This window comes from Coregonus lavaretus (genome assembly GCF_964263955.1).
Source record: "Coregonus lavaretus genome assembly, chromosome: 39".
NCBI classification, from domain to species: Eukaryota; Metazoa; Chordata; class Actinopteri; order Salmoniformes; family Salmonidae; genus Coregonus; species Coregonus lavaretus.
The window spans coordinates 9364123-9383743 of record NC_140026.1 but is presented as its reverse complement, the minus strand read 5'-3'; the positions used below and the strand labels follow the sequence as shown (position 1 = coordinate 9383743).

The 19621-nt window shown below is 43.6% G+C and overlaps 2 protein-coding genes across 2 annotated transcripts in view; both read right to left on the bottom strand.

Moving 5' to 3' along the window:
- Nucleotides 1-1364, bottom strand: part of LOC311112696 (uncharacterized protein) — a gene marked incomplete at both ends in the record, with an annotated part of 92900 nt that extends 91536 nt beyond the window's left edge. The window contains one exon of the mRNA XM_084155829.1: nt 1355-1364. Coding sequence (XP_084011955.1) covers nt 1355-1364 — 10 coding nt within the window. The remainder of the gene's footprint in view (nt 1-1354) is intronic.
- A 10899-nt stretch (nt 1365-12263) lies between these two features.
- LOC311112695 (uncharacterized protein) lies at nt 12264-18274 on the bottom strand (the record flags this gene model as incomplete). The annotated part of the gene is made up of 2 exons (XM_084155828.1): nt 12264-13186; nt 18265-18274. The coding sequence occupies 2 exons, from the start codon at nt 18272-18274 to the stop codon at nt 12264-12266; spliced, it is 933 nt and encodes a 310-aa protein (XP_084011954.1).
- Between the last annotated feature and the right edge of the window lie 1347 nt (nt 18275-19621).

The following is a 19621-nucleotide window of genomic DNA, read 5'->3' as shown; positions in this document are numbered from 1 at the left end:
AATTAACTTACATTTCACAAAGTTATTCCCTATTCCTCTGGAACATTTTCTCCCAAGCGGGGACTTAAGTCCGCAATTTATTTCGACTTTTTTTTCCGCTACGTCGCAAGGTATTACGGGATAGCCTCCCCGGCGAAGGATACATCTACGTGGCCTTCAAAATCAACCAAATGAAGGCACCTTAGAAGGCAGCATTTTAAGTTTAATTGAGCTTGAGACACGCCAATTTTGACATCTTGCCTTGAAATGCTGCCTTGTCGATTGGGACAGTGTCTGACTTGGTTTGGGGTCGTTAGTTCAGCCATCCTGTTGCACTTACCCAAATCACATTTTATTTGTCACATACACGTGTTTAGCAGATGTTATTGCGGGTATAGCGAAATGCTTGTGCTTCTAGCTCCGACAGTGCAGTAATATCTAACAAGTAATATCTAACAATTTCACAACATATACCCAATACACACAAATCTAGTAAGGAATGGAATTTAAGAATATATACATATATGGACAAGCAATGACAGAGCGGCATGGACTAAGACACAGTAGAATATTATAGAATAGAATACAGTATATACATATGAGTTGAGTAGTGCAAGATATGTAAACATTATTAAAGTGACTAGTGTTCCATTTATTAAAGTGGCCAGTGATTTCAATAGGCAGCAACATGACCACTAGAGGTGCACTTACCTAACATCCACAGGAGTGCCTGCTTTCTCCACCACACAATGACAGTTTTAGTTCTAAAAAAGACAAAACTATCCTCGGGGGAAAGGAAACTATCCCCAGGGGGTCAAAATAAGGAACGCTTCACGAATTTGCGTGTCATCCTTGCGCAGGGGCCATGCTAATCTTCTCTGTATCGTTCCAATTTTAGTATATGTGCTGCCGAAGCGAACACAAACAGACACCCTTCACAGACACTACTTACAGGACCAGCCGAGATTAGCAGTCTCATTGACGGTTATTCTCTGGAAGCACCCTGATAAGACTCATATGCTTCAAACACACAGTCAACACACCTCTATACACACAGCGCTCTCTGAGGTACTATCTAAAAGCTTTAACAGTTGCCTTCTACCGAGCAGCAGGGCAGGCTGGGGTTTATGTAGAGTAGTAGGACCGTGCTGGGGCTGTGATTGGTGTCGTTTCCCCCCTCCCTCATAACAGTCTTTCCTAGGCTAGTAGAAACTAAACTGATCCTAAATCTGTATCTAGTAAAAGCTTCTACTCAGAGCTGAGAAGACTCAGGCTTAGTGTGTGCTTTGAACCCTTTCACATTTGTAAAACAGCAGAAACTCTTACAAACAAGGAGAGGGGAAACTAAACTATGACATTTGTGCTGAACACTCACAAGTAGCCATCTTGGATTTAAAAAAAATAAGATGGTCCCCTTTCACGTCCGCTGCTGCAGTACTGCTTTTGTCCTCCAGATGGAGCTCCATCCACAGCAAATAAGACTTGGGCGCGCAGAGAGCTGATGAGCGCTGTTCCACCGAATCTACGAAACACCTTGCCAGAAAGTCAACATCTGTGGCAACGGATAGAAATGTTATGAATTTCTCACGTTTGGCATCAACACATTTCTGCAATTTAGAACAAATGACAAGCCATGTTCAAATACTGCAACAGAAGTGATAGGCCGTCTGCGCTCTTTAAATGTCCTTTATACCTAAATAGTGTCTGTTCCAAGTGTGTATGTATCAAAATGAGAATACTGGAAGAGATGGAGACCCGCACACTGTCGAAAAGGATAAATACATCCAAAACTGAGGGTTACATTAATGCCTCCGTTTTGGATTGACTCTTTTTCGACACTGCGCGGTTCTCCATCTTTTCCAACAAATACAACAACCATGTTTCCCCAGACTAGTATATTAGATGACAAAGTTGAAAGCAGACAAACTCCAAAATAGAGGTTGCACTTTACATTACAGCAGCACGGAATAAAGTGGTGGTAATGACATATGGTAGCTAACAAGTTAAAGCTAACAACTCACACACACTGAAGGGAGATGCATGGCCATAGCATAACTAATTATGGCTTTTTCGACAGCAGTAGCTATAACACACAGGTATGTTATAAGGCCTGAATAACTTACCTTTGGCAAGTATATAACTTTCTGGATCTGGTTCTGGAAGCTGCTAGCTCGTTTAGTCGCCAGGTCACTGTGGACCCAGACGCGCTTTCTTCTAACGGCTCAACGACAATTAATCAACGCTCGAGGCGCCCTAAAAATAACAATATACCATTTAGCAGACGCTTTTATCCAAAGCGTGCATACATTTTTACGTAGGCCTCTCTCATCTTTTTAAGTGGGAGAACTTGCACAATTGGTGGCTGACTAAATACTTTTTTCCCCCACTGTAGATTGTAACTTCCATCAATGTAATTGTCTGCATCCCTTCCAATCCCCCATATGTTTTTTTTTTTTTTTCTCTCGCATATATATATATATATACATACAGTGGGGGGAAAAAGTATTTAGTCAGCCACCAATTGTGCAAGTTCTCCCACTTAAAAAGATGAGAGAGGCCTGTAATTTTCATCATAGGTACACGTCAACTATGACAGACAAAATGAGAAAACAAAATCCAGAAAATCACATTGTAGGATTTTTTATGAATTTATTTGCAAATTATGGTGGAAAATAAGTATTTGGTCAATAACAAAAGTTTCTCAATACTTTGTTATATACCCTTTGTTGGCAATGACACAGGTCAAACATTTTCTGTAAGTCTTCACAAGGTTTTCACACACTGTTGCTGGTATTTTGGCCTATTCCTCCATGCAGATCTCCTCTAGAGCAGTGATGTTTTGGGGCTGTCGCTGGGCAACACGGACTTTCAACTCCCTCCAAAGATTTTCTATGGGGTTGAGATCTGGAGACAGAACAAGTATTTGATACACTGCCGATTTTGCAGGTTTTCCTACTTACAAAGCATGTAGAGGTCTGTCATTTTTATCATAGGTACATTTCAACTGTGAGAGGCGGAATCTAAAACAAAAATCCAGAAAATCACATTGTATGATTTTAAAGTAATTAATTTGCATTTTATTGCTGACATAAGTATTTGATACATCAGAAAAGCAGAACTTAATATTTGGTACAGAAACCTTTGTTTGCAATTACAGAGATCATACGTTTCCTGTAGGTCTTGACCAGGTTTGCACACACTGCAGCAGGGATTTTGGCCCACTCCTCCATACAGACCTTCTCCAGATCCTTCAGGTTTTGGGGCTGTCGCTGGGCAATACGGACTTTCAGCTCCCTCCAAAGATTTTCTTTTGGGTTCAGGTCTGGAGACTGGCTAGGCCACTCCAGGACCTTGAGATGCTTCTTACGAAGCCACTCCTTGGTTGCCCTGGCTGTGTGTTTTGGGTCGTTGTCATGCTGGAAGACACAGCCACGACCCATCTTCAATGCTCTTACTGAGGGAAGGAGGTTGTTGGCCAAGATCTCGCGATACATGGCCCCATCCATCCTCCCCTCAATACGGTGCAGTCGTCCTGTCCCCTTTGCAGAAAAGCATCCCCAAAGAATGATGTTTCCACCTCCATGCTTCACGGTTGGGATGGTGTTCTTGGGGTTGTACTCAACCTTCTTCTTCCTCCAAACATGGCGAGTGGAGTTTAGACCAAAAAGCTCTATTTTTGTCTCGTCAGACCACATGACCTTCTCCCATTCCTCCTCTGGATCATCCAGATGGTCATTGGCAAACTTCAGACGGGCCTGGACATGCGCTGGCTTGAGCAGGGGGACCTTGCGTGCACTGCAGGATTTTAATCCATGACGGCGTAGTGTGTTACTAATGGTTTTCTTTGAGACTGTGGTCCCAGCTCTCTTCAGGTCATTGACCAGGTCCTGCCGTGTAGTTCTGGGCTGATCCCTCACCTTCCTCATGCTCATTGATGCCCCACGAGGTGAGATCTTGCATGGAGCCCCAGACCGAGGGTGATTGACCATCATCTTGAACTTCTTCCATTTTCTAATAATTGCGCCAACAGTTGTTGCCTTCTCACCAAGCTGCTTGCCTATTGTCCTGTAGCCCATCCCAGCCTTGTGCAGGTCTACAATTTTATCCCTGATGTCCTTACACAGCTCTCTGGTCTTGGCCATTGTGGAGAGGTTGGAGTCTGTTTGATTGAGTGTGTGGACAGGTGTCTTTTATACAGGTAACGAGTTCAAACAGGTGCAGTTAATACAGGTAATGAGTGGAGAACAGGAGGGCTTCTTAAAGAAAAACTAACAGGTCTGTGAGAGCCGGAATTCTTACTGGTTGGTAGGTGATCAAATACTTATGTCATGCAATAAAATGCAAATTAATTACTTAAAAATCATACAATGTGATTTTCTGGATTTTGTTTTAGATTCCGCCTCTCACAGTTGAAATGTACCTATGATAAAAATGACAGACCTCTACATGCTTTGTAAGTAGGAAAACCTGCAAAATCGGCAGTGTATCAAATACTTGTTCTCCCCACTGTATGTGATATCAACAGAGAGGTATATTTTCTGGGTGATGTAAATATTGACTGGCTTTCATCAAGCTGCCCACTCAAGACAAAGCTTCAAACTGTAACTAGTGCCTGCAACCTGGTTCAGGTTATCAGTCAACCTACCAGGGTAGTTACAAACAGCACAGGAATGAAATCAACATGTATTGATTACGTCTTTACCAATGCTGCATACATTTGCTTTAAAGCAGTATCCAAATCCATTGGATGTAGTGATCACAATATAGTAGCCATATCTAGGAAAACCAAAGTTCCAAAGGCTGGGCCTAATATTGTGTATAAGAGGTCATACAATAAATTCTGTAGGGATTCCTATGTTGTTGATGTGAAGAATAGTTGTCTGTGGTGTGTAATGACAAGCAACCAGATGCTGCACTTGACACATTTATGAAATTGCTTATCCCAGTAACTAATAAGCATGCACCCATTAAGAAAATGACTGTAAAAACTGTTAAATCCCCATGGATTGAGGAGGAATTGAAAAACTGTATGGTTGAGAGGGATGAGGCAAAAGAGATGGCAAATAGGTCTGGCTGTACAACCAATTGGCAAACGTACTGCATATTGAGAAATCATGTGACTAAACTGAATAAAAAGAAGAAGAAACTACACTATGAAACTAAGATAAATGACATAAAGAATGATAGTAAAAAGCTTTGGAGCACCTTAAATGAAATTTTGGGCAAAAAGGCAAACTCCGCTCCATCATTCATTGAATCAGATGGTTCATTCATCACAAAACCCACTGATATTGCCAACTACTTTAATGATTTTTTTATTGGCAAGATTAGCAAATTTAGGCATGACATGCCAGCAACAAACGCTGACACTACACATCCAAGTATATCTGACCAAATTAAGAAAGACAAGCATTGTAATTTTGAATTCCGTAAAGTAAGTGTGGAAGAGGTGAAAAAAGTATTATTGTCAATCAACAATGACAAGCCACCGGGGTCTGACAACTTGGATGGAAAATTACTGAGGATAATAGCGGACGATATTGCCACTCCTATTTGCCATATATTCAATTTAAGCCTACTGGAAAGTGTGTCCTCAGGCCTGGAGGGAAGCAAAAGTTATTCCCCTACCTAATAATAGTAAAGCCCCCTTAACTGGCTCAAATAGCCAACCAATCAGCCTGTTACCAACCCTTAGTAAACTTTTGGAAAATATTGTGCTTGACCAGATAAATTGCTATTTCACAGTAAACAAATTGACAACAGACTTTCAGCACGCTTATAGGGAAGGACATTTAACAAGCACAGCACTTACACAAATGACTGATGATTGGCTGAGAGAAATTGATGATAAAAAGATTGTAGGGGCTGTTTTGTTAGACTTCAGTGCGGCTTTTGACATTATCGATCATAGTCTGTTGCTGGAAAAACGTATGTGTTATGGCTGTACACCCCCTGCTATATTGTGGATAAAGAGTTACCTGTCTAACAGAACACAGAGGGTGTTCTTTAATGGAAGCCTCTCCAGCAAAATCCAGGTAGAATCAGGAATTCCCCAGGGCAGCTGTCTAGGCCCCTTGCTTTTTTCCATCTTTACTAACGACATGCCACTGGCTTTTGTCACGATCGTCTTGAAAAGAAGTAGACCAATGCGCAGCGTGTTGAGCGAACATGATTGACTTTATTACCGTCAGTGATAATAAGCACACTAAACAAAACAATAAACGACTCGTGAAGTCCACGGTGACAAAGACCGACAAGGAACAAAAACCCACAAACACAAAGTGAAACACAGACAGTTAAATATGGCTCCCAATCAGAGACAAGCAGCACACAGCTGACACTCGTTGCCTCTGATTGGGAGTCACTCAGTCAAACCTAGAAAAATGACGAACTAGAAACACCCAACATAGAAACAAAACACATAGAATGAACACACCCTGGCTCAACATATAGAGTCCCAGAACCAGGGTGTGACAGTACCCCCCCCTAAAGGCGCGGACTGCGACCGCGCCTAAATACGAGCAAAACAGGGGAGGGCTGGGTGGGCATTCCTCCTCGGCGGCGGCTCCGGCTCCGGGCTTGCCCACCACCCTCCAACAAACCCCCCATAGCGCCCCTGGTCCGGTCTGGCCCCGCTGGCTGGAGCTGGATTGGACGTAGCAGGAGCGGTAGGCTTCAGCTCCTTAGTGGAGCAGTAGAGCGGTACCTGAATTGGCACCGATGACCCAGGCACGGGTTGTGCCGGACTGACGACTCGCACCCCTGGCTTGGTGCGAGTGGCAGGAACGGGCCGGGCCGGGCTGGCGACGCGCACCGTAGACTTGGTGCGAGTGGCAGGAACAGGCCGGACCGGGCTGGCGACGCGCACCGTAGACTTGGTGCGTGGAGCAGGGACAGGCCGGGCCGGGCTGGCGACGCACCCCGTAGGCTTGGTGCGTGGAGCAGGGACAGGCCGGGCTGGGCTGATGACGCACACCGTAGGCTTGGTGCGTGGAGCAGGGACAGGCCGGACAGGGCTGGCGACGCACACCGTAGGCTTGGTGCGTGGAGCAGGAACAGGCCGGGCTGGGCTGACGACGCACACCGTAGGCTTGGTGCGTGGAGCAGGGACAGGCCGGACAGGGCTGGCGACGCACACCGTAGGCTTGGTGCGTGGAGCAGGAACAGGCCGGACAGGGCTGGCGACGCACACCGTAGGCTTGGTGCGTGGAGCAGGAACAGGCCGGGCAGGGCTGGCGACGCACACCGTAGGTTTGGTGCGTGGAGCAGGGACAGGCCGGGCTGGGCTGTCGACGCACACCGTAGGCTTGGTGCGTGGAGCAGGGACAGGCCGGACTGGGCTGGCGACGCACACCGTAGGCTTGGTGCGTGGAGCAGGGACAGGCCGGGCTGGGCTGGCGACGCACACCGTAGGCTTGGTGCGTGGAGCAGGAACAGGCCGGACCGTACTGGGAACACACACCACTGGCCTTAAACGGGGATCAGGAACGGGCCGGACCGGACTGGCAATACACCTCAGTACCTCTCGCCGTGCCTCTACAACTTCCTTCCCTCCTCTCGCCAATGGCTCCCGTAACCCGGTGGCCTTCTCTCCTCGTCTCCCATTTCGCCCTGTGGCAGCCTCCTGCTGCCCAGTCGCCCATGCCGTGTGCCCCCCCCTAAAAAATTCTTGGGGGTGCCTCTCGTCCGTCCGACGATGGCACTGCTGACGCCGCTGCTCCTCTCTCGCCAGGGCCTTAATCCTACCCCAAGGTCCCTTGCCCCCGAGCATGTCCTCCCAGGACCACGATTTGCCCACCTGGGCCATCGCCAGCCTCTCCATCTCCTTTCCTGGCGCTTCCTCCCATGTCCAGTCTGCCTGCTCCTGGACACGCTGCTTGGTCCTTTTATGGTGGGTTTTTCTGTCACGATCGTCTTGAAAAGAAGTAGACCAATGCGCAGCGTGTTGAGCGAACATGATTGACTTTATTACCGTCAGTGATAATAAGCACACTAAACAAAACAATAAACGACTCGTGAAGTCCACGGTGACAAAGACCGACAAGGAACAAAAACCCACAAACACAAAGTGAAACACAGACAGTTAAATATGGCTCCCAATCAGAGACAAGCAGCACACAGCTGACACTCGTTGCCTCTGATTGGGAGTCACTCAGTCAAACCTAGAAAAATGACGAACTAGAAACACCCAACATAGAAACAAAACACATAGAATGAACACACCCTGGCTCAACATATAGAGTCCCAGAACCAGGGTGTGACAGCTTTGAGTAAAGCCAGTGTGTCTATGTATGCGGATGACTCAACACTATACACGTCAGCTACCACAGTGACTGAAATGACAGCAACACTTAAAGAGCTGCAGTTAGTTTCAGAATGGATGGCAAGGAATAAGTTACTCCTAAATATTTCAAAAACTAAAAGCATTGTATTTGGGACAAATCATTTACTAAACCCTAAACCTCAACTAAATCTTGTAATGAATAATGTGGAAATTGAGCAAGTTGAGGAGACAAAATTGCTTGGAGTAACCCTGGGCGGCAGGTAGCTTAGTGGTTAAGAGCGTAGTGCCAGTAACCGAAAGGTCGCTGGTTCTAATCCCCGAGCCGACTAGGTGAAAAATCTGTCGATGTGCCCTTGAGCAAGGCACTTAACCCTAATTGCTCCTGTAAGTCGCTCTGGATAAGAGCGTCTGCTAAATGACTAAAATGTAAATGTAAATGTAAACTGTCATGGTCAAAACATATTGATACAACAGTAGCTAGAATGGGGAGTATTCTGTCTATAATAAAGCGCTGTTCTGCATTCTTCACAGCACTATCAACAAGGCAGGTCCTACAGGCCCTAGTTTTGTCACACCTGGACTACTGTTCAGTCATGTGGTCAGGTGCCACAAAGAGGGACATAGGAAAATTGCAATTGGCTCAGAACAGGGCAGCACGGCTGGCCCTTGGATGTACACAGAGAGCTAACATTAATAATCTCTCCTGGCTCAAAGTGGAGGAGAGACTGAAATCATCACTACTTGTTTTTGTAAGAAGTGTTGACATGCTGAATGCACCGAGGTGTCTGTTTAAACTACTAGCACACAGCTCGGACACCCATGCATACCCCACAAGACATGCCACCAGAGGTCTCTTCACAGTCCCCAAGTCCAGAACAGACTATGGGAGGCGCACAGTACTACATAGAGCCATGGCTACATGGAACTCTATTCCACATCAGGTAACTGATGCAAGCAGTAGAATCGGATTTAAAAAACAGATACAAATACACCTTATGGAATAGCGGGGACTGTGAAGAGACACACATTGGCACATACACGTACACATGGATGTTGTATTTTAAATATGTGATAGTAGAGAAGTGGCCTGAGGGAACACACTAAATGTATTGGGTAAAATGTTATGAAATGTAATGTCATGTAATATTTTAAATTGTATATAACTGCCTTAATTTTGATGGACCCCAGGAAGAGTAACTGCTGCCTTGGCAGGAACTAATGGGGATCCTTTACAAATACATGTAACGAAATGTATTTATAGCCTAAAATAGGCCTAATTATTTGTGTTAAGAGAAAATGTAAATGTGATCAAAATTGGTTTATATTCAAACTTCGGGTGGCTAGGCTACCTAGACCTTATCGATTCCAAATTATTGACTGGAATTAATCAATCAACATAATAGTGATTACATACTTTGTGAGTATCTTTTTAATTACAGACGCAAAGGCCTACACAATGCAACCCCGCATACAGCAAAACTCAGCCCTGTTAGTTCTATTGTCCAATCAAAGTTGCCAATTTTTTATTTTTTTTAAACCATATGACCCGATTTACAAAAAACATCTGCTCCCATCATAGCCCATTTAAAACCGTTTTTACAGTTGATTTATTACTAAGGGGCTTCCATACTAATGTATTATAACATAGATTTATTTGCACTGGGACAGGAAAAACACAGCAGTGCACTTAAAACAAGAGTTTGCACGTATGAGGAGTCGACTATATCACTACTTCCCAGAAGCTACAATTTCAGACAATATCATGAATGAGCAACATTGGGTCAAAATGGATGAGAAATACTCTTGGACAGATGGAAGGAGATATTTTCTGGAAAGTATGCTTTAAAAAAAAAAAATCTATAACATCAGTCAGAACATTCTGTCATCACCCTGAGAGACATTCCTAAACAAACGACCAGATATCCCTGTTTCTAATGACGTGAAAACATCAACAGACGTTGAACGGCAGATCTGTGAGATTCCCATAATACAGTGTGGGAAAAAAGTATTTAGTCAGCCACCAATTGTGCAAGTTCTCCCACTTAAAAAGATGAGAGAGGCCTGTAATTTTCATCATAGGTACATGTCAACTATGACAGACAAAATGAGAAGAAGAAAAATCCAGAAAATCACATTGTAGGATTTTTTATGAATTTATTTGCAAATTATGGTGGAAAATAAGTATTTGGTCAATAACAAAAGTTTCTCAATACTTTGTTATATACCCTTTGTTGGCAATGACACAGGTCAAACGTTTTCTGTAAGTCTTCACAAGGTTTTCACACACTGTTGCTGGTATTTTGGCCCATTCCTCCATGCAGATCTCCTCTAGAGCAGTGATGTTTTGGGGCTGTCGCTGGGCAACATGGACTTTCAACTCCCTCCAAAGATTTTCTATGGGGTTGAGATCTGGAGATTGGCTAGGCCACTCCAGGACCTTGAAATGTTTCTTACGAAGCCACTCCTTCGTTGCCCGGGCGGTGTGTTTGGGATCATTGTCATGCTGAAAGACCCAGCCACGTTTCATCTTCAATGCCCTTGCTGATGGAAGGAGGTTTTCACTCAAAATCTCACGATACATGGCCCCATTCATTCTTTCCTTTACACGGATCAGTCATCCTGGTCCCTTTGCAGAAAAACAGCCCCAAAGCATGATGTTTCCACCCCCATGCTTCACAGTAGGTATGGTGTTCTTTGGATGCAACTCAGCATTCTTTGTCCTCCAAACACGACGAGTTGAGATTTTACCAAAAAGTTCTATTTTGGTTTCATCTGACCATATGACATTCTCCAATCCTCTTCTGGATCATCCAAATGCACTCTAGCAAACTTCAGACGGGCCTGGACATGTACTGGCTTAAGCAGGGGGACACGTCTGGCACTGCAGGATTTGAGTCCCTGGCGGCGTAGTGTGTTACTGATGGTAGGCTTTGTTACTTTGGGCCCAGCTCTCTGCAGGTCATTCACTAGGTCCCCCCGTGTGGTTCTGGGATTTTTGCTCACCGTTCTTGTGATCATTTTGACCCCACGGGGTGAGATCTTGCGTGGAGCCCCAGATCGAGGGAGATTATCAGTGGTCTTGTATGTCTTCCATTTCCTAATAATTGCTCCCACAGTTGATTTCTTCAAACCAAGCTGCTTACCTCTTGCAGATTCAGTCTTCCCAGCCTGGTGCAGGTCTACAATTTTGTTTCTGGTGTCCTTTGACAGCTCTTTGGTCTTGGCCATAGTGGAGTTTGGAGTGTGACTGTTTGAGGTTGTGGACAGGTGTATTTTATACTGATAACAAGTTCAAACAGGTGCCATTAATACAGGTAACGAGTGGAGGACAGAGGAGCCTCTTAAAGAAGAAGTTACAGGTCTGTGAGAGCCAGAAATCTTGCTTGTTTGTAGGTGACCAAATACTTATTTTCCACTATAATTTGCAAATAAATTCATAAAAAATCCTACAATGTGATTTTCTGGATTTTTTTCCCTCAATTTGTCTGTCATAGTTGACGTGTACCTATGATGAAAATTACAGGCCTCTCATCTTTTTAAGTGGGAGAACTTGCACAATTGGTGGCTGACTAAATACTTTCCCCCCCCACTGTACAGGCACTACTGTTTGTTCATTTCCTAAACTTTTAATTAAAATCAAACTTTATTTACACAGAACATTTTACTAAAGTAAATCCATCATGTATTTATTTATCTGAAACCCAGAGCATGAATGATCCAGAGTTGCTCTCCTTTCCTAAGAGTGTTGTCCACATCCTGCCTTGTTATTCCCATCTGCTGACAGGAAATCTCTTTGTACTAATTGTCTTTCTTCTTTGTGTTTTCATCCTGTTTTCTTCCTTTGTGGATGTTTCTCACGTGCGTCAGCAGGTTTACCTTCTGAATGAATATTTTACCACAGACTAAGCAGCCATATGATTACTCTCCTGTGTGAGTCAGTTTATGCTTGGATAGGTTCTGCTTGAGAATAGCTTTTCCTGCAGTCACCACAGCTAAATGATTACTCTCCTGTGTGAGTCCGTATATGTGCAGTTAGGTGCTCCTTGCGAATGAAGGCTTTGCCGCAGTCACCACAGCTAAATGGTTTCTCTCCTGTGTGAGTCAGTATATGTCTCCTTAGGTCCCCCTTCCGAGTAAAGCTCTTCCCACAGTCACCACAGCTAAATGGTTTCTCTCCTGTGTGAATATTCATGTGCCTGGACAGATGTCCTTTTTGTTTGAAGGTCTTGCCACAAAAGGGGCAGGTGCAGGGTTTCCGACCGTGACAGAGTCTGACATGGGCTTCCAGTTTACAGGTGGAGTTGTACTGTTTTTTGCATAAGTGGCATTCGCTGAGTCTCTTCTTGGTGAGAGTCACATGCCTCTGCAGGTCAGCTTTCAGAGAAAACGTTTCACCACAGTCACGGCAGTGGTGAGTTTTTATAGATGTGGTGCTGGGTTTGGAACAGTGATTCCCCAATAGTGGGTTCTGATCCAAAGTTGGGCTGCTGTCAAGTCCTACTGGGTCGCTGCTTATGGCTGAGCTGTGGCTGGAGGCATTGTTTTGATTACCTGGAGGGTCACAGGGAATGTCCAGACCCTTTAGGTGGGTCACAGTGCCAAAAGGTTTGAAATCCACTGGTTTAGAGTCACTCTCTCTGTTCTCCACAGTCTGGGTTTGGGGAAGAGTCAAGGACTGAAGTGGGTCCTCCTGATCACATTCACTTTTCACACAGGAAGGAGTGAATTTGAACTCTATGATGTCAGGCTCCAGCCCTTGAACCTGCTCTTCCTCCTGACTGGTCCTGAGTTCCTCCTGTTCCTCTTTAATCTGTGTGGGCTCTGGGTCCTCCTGCCCCAGACTGGGGCTCCACTCCTGCTCACAGTGCTGCTGCTTGGGGGGAACCTCCTCTTCAGAGACAGAGAGAGAGCGCTGCAGGGAGTCTGGAGGGAAGGAGAGGAGGAGCAGAGGTTACCTATACAGACTGTAAACTAGCTGAGAAAACACAACTCCACCATATATGCATCTCAATGGAGTTGAGATGAGTGCCGGTGGAGTGTACCTCCGACTACATCGAGTCCCTATCACTTAATATATCAGTCGATACTTGTAAAAATGTCCATTCTTTAATGCCTACCTTGTACCTATGTTTGACCTGTGTAACTGTGTTATTTTCTTTGGGTGTTGCAATATGTAGTTTTTGATTTTTAAAAACTATGTGAAGTCTGTGAAGTTTGTCATTTAGCAGACACTCTTATCCAGAGGGACTTCCAGTAGAGAGTGAATACATTTTCTTACTTTTTTCTTGCTAGTCCCCCCTCCAGCGTTCTCTCCTGCCTCACGTTCGGCCCCTGTCCCTGGTGATCTACCTCCAGCGCTCCCTTGTATCCACCCCAGGCTTCTGTCCTTGCCCCGGTGGGGGTGAAGACCGGAAGAGGGTGATGTCCTTCCTGCCTCCAAGGCCTGCCTCAGAAATAGCTGGGGTGAGTTTTTCCTATAATAAATGAGAAGCTTCGAAATGGTAATTCAATATTTGCTAATGTTGGGTCGACTATTAGTAGTTTAACACTCTCTCTCTCAGAGCTTGCGGTCAACTCTCAACAAGCATCAACAGCGGTGGATTGGCCGGACGCTGTTTACCAGGAGCAGTATGGGGAGATCACAATTCATCACTGAATCACTCGAGAGACACCAGACTAACGTCAGTCCAGCGTTGGATTGTGTAACCCATGCTGACACTTCTGTCATTTCTATGGCCTCTAATTTCAAAATGTTAATTGTGAACTGAAAATAACTTGAAGTGCTGCTGAGGGGGAAGAACAGTGGCTGGAGGAGATGAGACACTAAAGGGTGAGGTGCTGAAGGAAACTGAGCCACTCGTTGGGTGGTCGTCAAACATTCCTTTTGTATATAGTTCATTTCACCTTGTTCCCCTCTTACCAAGACAGTGTAGAGCAGGGTTCTTCAATTCCGGTCCTGGAGGGCCGAAACACTTCTGTTTTTTATTTCTACCTGGTAGTTAATTGCACTCACCTGGTGTCCCAGGTCTGAATTAGCCCCTGATTAGAAGGAGAGGATGAAAAACAGAGGTGTAGAGGCTTGTGTCTGTAGCCTATGACTACTGGCAGGAACTCCCATGACAAACAGGTCTGAGGTGAGACATTGGTCCCAAAGGAACAGATATTTGAACTTTGCTGAAATGTGTTTTAAGTTTTGACATTTGTAACTAATCTTGTATTTCACTCAAATGTCGGGTGTGAATATAAGCAATGCTTACAATTGTCTACTACAAAGAGACAGTTATACAGACACTCCAGTCATTTCTATGGCCCCCTCTCACTTCTAAATGTTAATGGTGATCAGAAATGAACTTTAACTGTTTTAAGTGCAAAAGATAAGCGTACAAGAGGCACGGTAAAGGTTTATTTTACTTTATTATACATTCAAAATGGGAAAGGGATATGTAAAAAGACCCCTCTAAATGAAAATAAATACATACGAATGTGTGTGAGGGCAGGGGAAATGGGGAAAGGGATATATCGACAACGTATCGAATATGAAGAAAAAAAAAAGGAGTAGTGAGTTGAGTAGAATACAATGACATCATCTTCTTTTTTGTTTACTACAAAGGGACAGTTTCACCTCAACTTGGACTAAATTACAAGACATACATCTTCTATCACTTTAACTTGCACAGTAGGTATACAGGGGACATACAGACAGTGGGGCAATTGTGCTGTGACGGTGTTGGGGCACACATTATCCTGTCATTTCTTTCACGGTGTTGTTTTCCACATTTTGTACAGGCGTGGCATCTGGGGGTGAGCTGATGTTCAATGTTCCCCTCCTGTGAAAATGTGACTTTAATCAATTGGTTTTTAATTAATTACATTTTGGTCCAGTTTTTCGGTCACAAGGCACCTGTCACTAATTTACAGAGGTCCCCTGTTGGACACCATAATGAAAAACCATTTAAACAATGAAGCTGCAAGCAGCCATGGTGGGGGTTCAAGGTAGGGCTGTACATACAGACTAATGGATTTTTTTTTTAAATTAATCACATTTGTATCCAGTTTTCAATCATAAGGCAACGGTTACTAATTTAGTCACCTAATGAACACCATAATGCAAATCCATTCAAACAATATAGCTGCAAGCAGCAATTCCCGGGGTTCAAGCTTAATTGACATGTATTCTATAATTTACAGCTTAAATCTACATTTTATTTTGTAATTGACAGTTCCTATGACTGTGTAAGGACAACATAGCACATTGCTACTTAGTTATGCAGTGTTTACATTTGGATGGGTGTGTTCTTGCTCACTGTCCCTCCCACTTTCTCCTTATTTGGCAAAGCCCCCCTTTCCTCGACAGAGAAGATTGAGCAGGTTGCTGAGAACCACAACTACCTTTTTAATGTGCAATGGTTTTGTAAATAGTTTTGCATATTCATAGGCTTGATCAAGTTGTCACCAATTTTTACTTTTAATTAATAATTTCATAATAAATACAACACATCTTCACATGCAATGGTGCAACACAAGAGGGGAAGGGAAAGTGACAAGAAGAAAGTCAGCTAACATTAGGTAAACAGGCACTGCGCGTATGTAGTGACCTAGCCCATAGGCTGGCAGATGGAGATATTGAGTCGTTTCATCTTACTGTCCAAAGGCATTTTATGCAATCAGCTACACACCCGTATCCCCGGTGGATCGATTCGTACATAAAACATTCTCCATTCAGGCTGCAAAGGCGTCGATTTCCACCTTAACTCGATTTATTGGCGAGATGGTGAAAAATAAAAACAGGGAAAATATGCATACTTTCTTTTTGAAAAACCATTTTCCCACCACAGTGCTAGAGTGGCTAACACCTAGGAATGCTAGTCCCGAATGTCGCGTTCAGCCTATCAGGTTGCAACAGTCTGTTTACCCTTGGCTGAACACGGGGCGCAACATCAGGAAGCTACATTAGCCACTCTAGCATGGTCGTGGAAAATGGTGTTTCATAAAGTACGCACATCTTCCCCGTTTTTTTTTTTTTCCACATTCGACATTAAATCGAGTTAAGGAGGAAATCGACACCTTGCAACAGAATGTTTTACGTACGAACCGGTCCACGGGGAATACGAGTGTATAGCCGGCTGCACACAGCTCAATATCTCCATCTGCGGGTCTTTGGACTGGTATTGACTGATCATGTAAGAATGTACAAATAACTTGGCTGGCTAGCAAGCCTAGATTGACCAGAACACAGCTGGCTAGCTGCATTTCCTACGTTTTTAAATCAGATGTGAGATGGAGAGGAGTGAAAATGAATGCATCAGATGCCATCTTTAGTCTCAATTGTTTAAATTTTTATAGATTTGCTACATTTGTCATTAGCTGGCTAGCAAGTTCACCAATTCAGGATTTAAAAAATAAAAGACTGTCTGGGTCTTCACAATTGCCACATTGCTGACTTTACGATAAGTTAGTTTAGTTGTTAATCTCTTAACAGCTGATAAGCAGGAAGAGATTGCCTGCTAGCTAGCTATCGCAGCCGACTTAGCTTGGCTAGCAGGCTGATAAAAAGCACTGACTCAACATTTGAATAAAACAATTCACATGAAAGTAATTTCTTGAGCATTTAATCAATTTGGTGAATAAATTAACTTACATTTCACAAAGTTATTCCCTATTCCTCTGGAACATTTTCTCCCAAGCGGGGACTTCTGTCCGCAATTTATTTAGACTTATTTTTTATTTTTTCGCTACGTCGCAAGGTGTTACGGGATAGCCTCCCCGGCGAAGGATACATCGACGCGGCCTTCAAAATCAACCAAATGAAGGCACCTTAGAAGGCAGCATTTTAAGTTTAATTGAGCTTGAGACACGCCAATTTTGACATCTTGCCTTGAAATGCTGCCTTGTCGATTGGGACAGTGTCTGACTTGGTTTGGGGTCGTTAGTTCAGCCATCCTGTTGCACTTACCCAAATCACATTTTATTTGTCACATACACGTGTTTAGCAGATGTTATTGCGGGTATAGCGAAATGCTTGTGCTTCTAGCTCCGACAGTGCAGTAATATCTAACAATTTCACAACATATACCCAATCCACACAAATCTAGTAAGGAATGGAATTTAAGAATATATACATATATGGACAAGCAATGACAGAGCGGCATGGACTAAGATACAGTAGAATATAATTGAATAGAGTATATACATATGAGATGAGTAGTGCAAGATACGTAAACATTATTAAAGTGACTAGTGTTCCATTTATTAAAGTGGCCAGTGATTTCAATAGGCAGCAACATGACCACTAGAGGTGCACTTACCTAACATCACCACTAGTTAGTAGCGAACATCCACAGGAGTGCCTGCTTTCTCCACCACACAATGAAAGTTTTAGTTCTAAAAAAGACAAAACTTTCCTCGGGGGAAAGGAAACTATCCCCAGGGGTCAAAATAAGGAACGCTTCACGAATTTGCGTGTCATCCTTGCGCAGGGGCCATGCTAATCTTCTCTGTATCGTTCCAATTTTAGTATATGTGCTGCCGAAGCAAGCTCAGACAGACACCCTTCACAGACATTACTTATAGGACGAGTCTAGATTAGCAGTCTCATTGACGGTTATTCTCTGGAAGCACCCTGATAAGACTCATAGGCTTCAAACACACAGTCAACACACCTCTATACACACAGCGCTCTCTGAGGTACTATCTAAAAGCTTTAACAGTTGCCTTCTACCGAGCAGCAGGGCAGGCTGGGGTTTATGTAGAGTAGTAGGACCGTGCTGGGGCTGTGATTGGTGTCGTTTCCCCCCCTCCCTTCCCTCCCTCATAACAGTCTTTCCTAGGCTAATAGAAACTAAACTGATCCTAAATCTGTATCTAGTAAAAGCTTCTACTCAGAGCTGAGAAGACTCAGGCTTAGTGTGTGCTTTGAACCCTTTCACATTTGTAAAACAGCAGAAACTCTTACAAACAAGGAGAGGGGAAACTAAACTATGACATTTGTGCTGAACACTCACAAGTAGCCATCTTGGATTTAAAAAAAATAAGATGGTCCCCTTTCACGTCCGCTGCTGCAGTACTGCTTTTGTCCTCCAGATGGAGCTCCATCCACAGCAAATAAGACTTGGGCGCGCAGAGAGCTGATGAGCGCTGTTCCACCGAATCTACGAAACACCTTGCCAGAAAGTCAACATCTGTGGCAACGGATAGAAATGTTATGAATTTCTCACGTTTGGCATCAACACATTTCTGCAATTTAGAACAAATGACAAGCCATGTTCAAATACTGCAACAGAAGTGATAGGCCGTCTGCGCTCTTTAAATGTCCTTTATACCTAAATAGTGTCTGTTCCAAGTGTGTATGTATCAAAATGAGAATACTGGAAGAGATGGAGACCTGCACACTGTCGAAAAGGATAAATACATCCAAAACTGAGGGTTACATTAATGCCTCCGTTTTGGATTGACTCTTTTTCGACACTGCGCGGTTCTCCATCTTTTCCAACAAATACAACAACCATGTTTCCCCAGACTAGTATATTAGATGACAAAGTTGAAAGCAGACAAACTCCAAAATAGAGGTTGCACTTTACATTACAGCAGCACGGAATAAAGTGGTGGTAATGACATATGGTAGCTAACAAGTTATAGCTAGCAACTCACACACACTGAAGGGAGATGCATGGCCATAGCATAACTAATTATGGCTTTTTCGACACCAGTAGCTATAACACACAGGTATGTTATAAGGCCTGAATAACTTACCTTTGGCAAGTATATAACTTTCTGGATCTGGTTCTGGAAGCTGCTAGCTCGTTTAGTCGCCAGGTCACTGTGGACCCAGACGCGCTTTCTTCTTACGGCTCAACGACAATTAATCAACGCTCGAGGCGCCCTAAAAATAACAATATACCATTTAGCAGACGCTTTTATCCAAAGCGTGCATAAATTTTTACGTAGGCCTCTCTCATCTTTTTAAGTGGGAGAACTTGCACAATTGGTGGCTGACTAAATACTTTTTTTTCCCCACTGTAGATTGTAACTTCCATCAATGTAATTGTCTGCATCCCTTCCAATCCCCCATATGTTTTTTTTCTCTCGCATATGTATATATATATATATATATATATATATATATATATATATATATATATATATATATATATATATATATATAATATATATATACATACAGTGGGGGAAAAAAGTATTTAGTCAGCCACCAATTGTGCAAGTTCTCCCACTTAAAAAGATGAGAGAGGCCTGTAATTTTCATCATAGGTACACGTCAACTATGACAGACAAAATGAGAAAACAAAATCCAGAAAATCACATTGTAGGATTTTTTATGAATTTATTTGCAAATTATGGTGG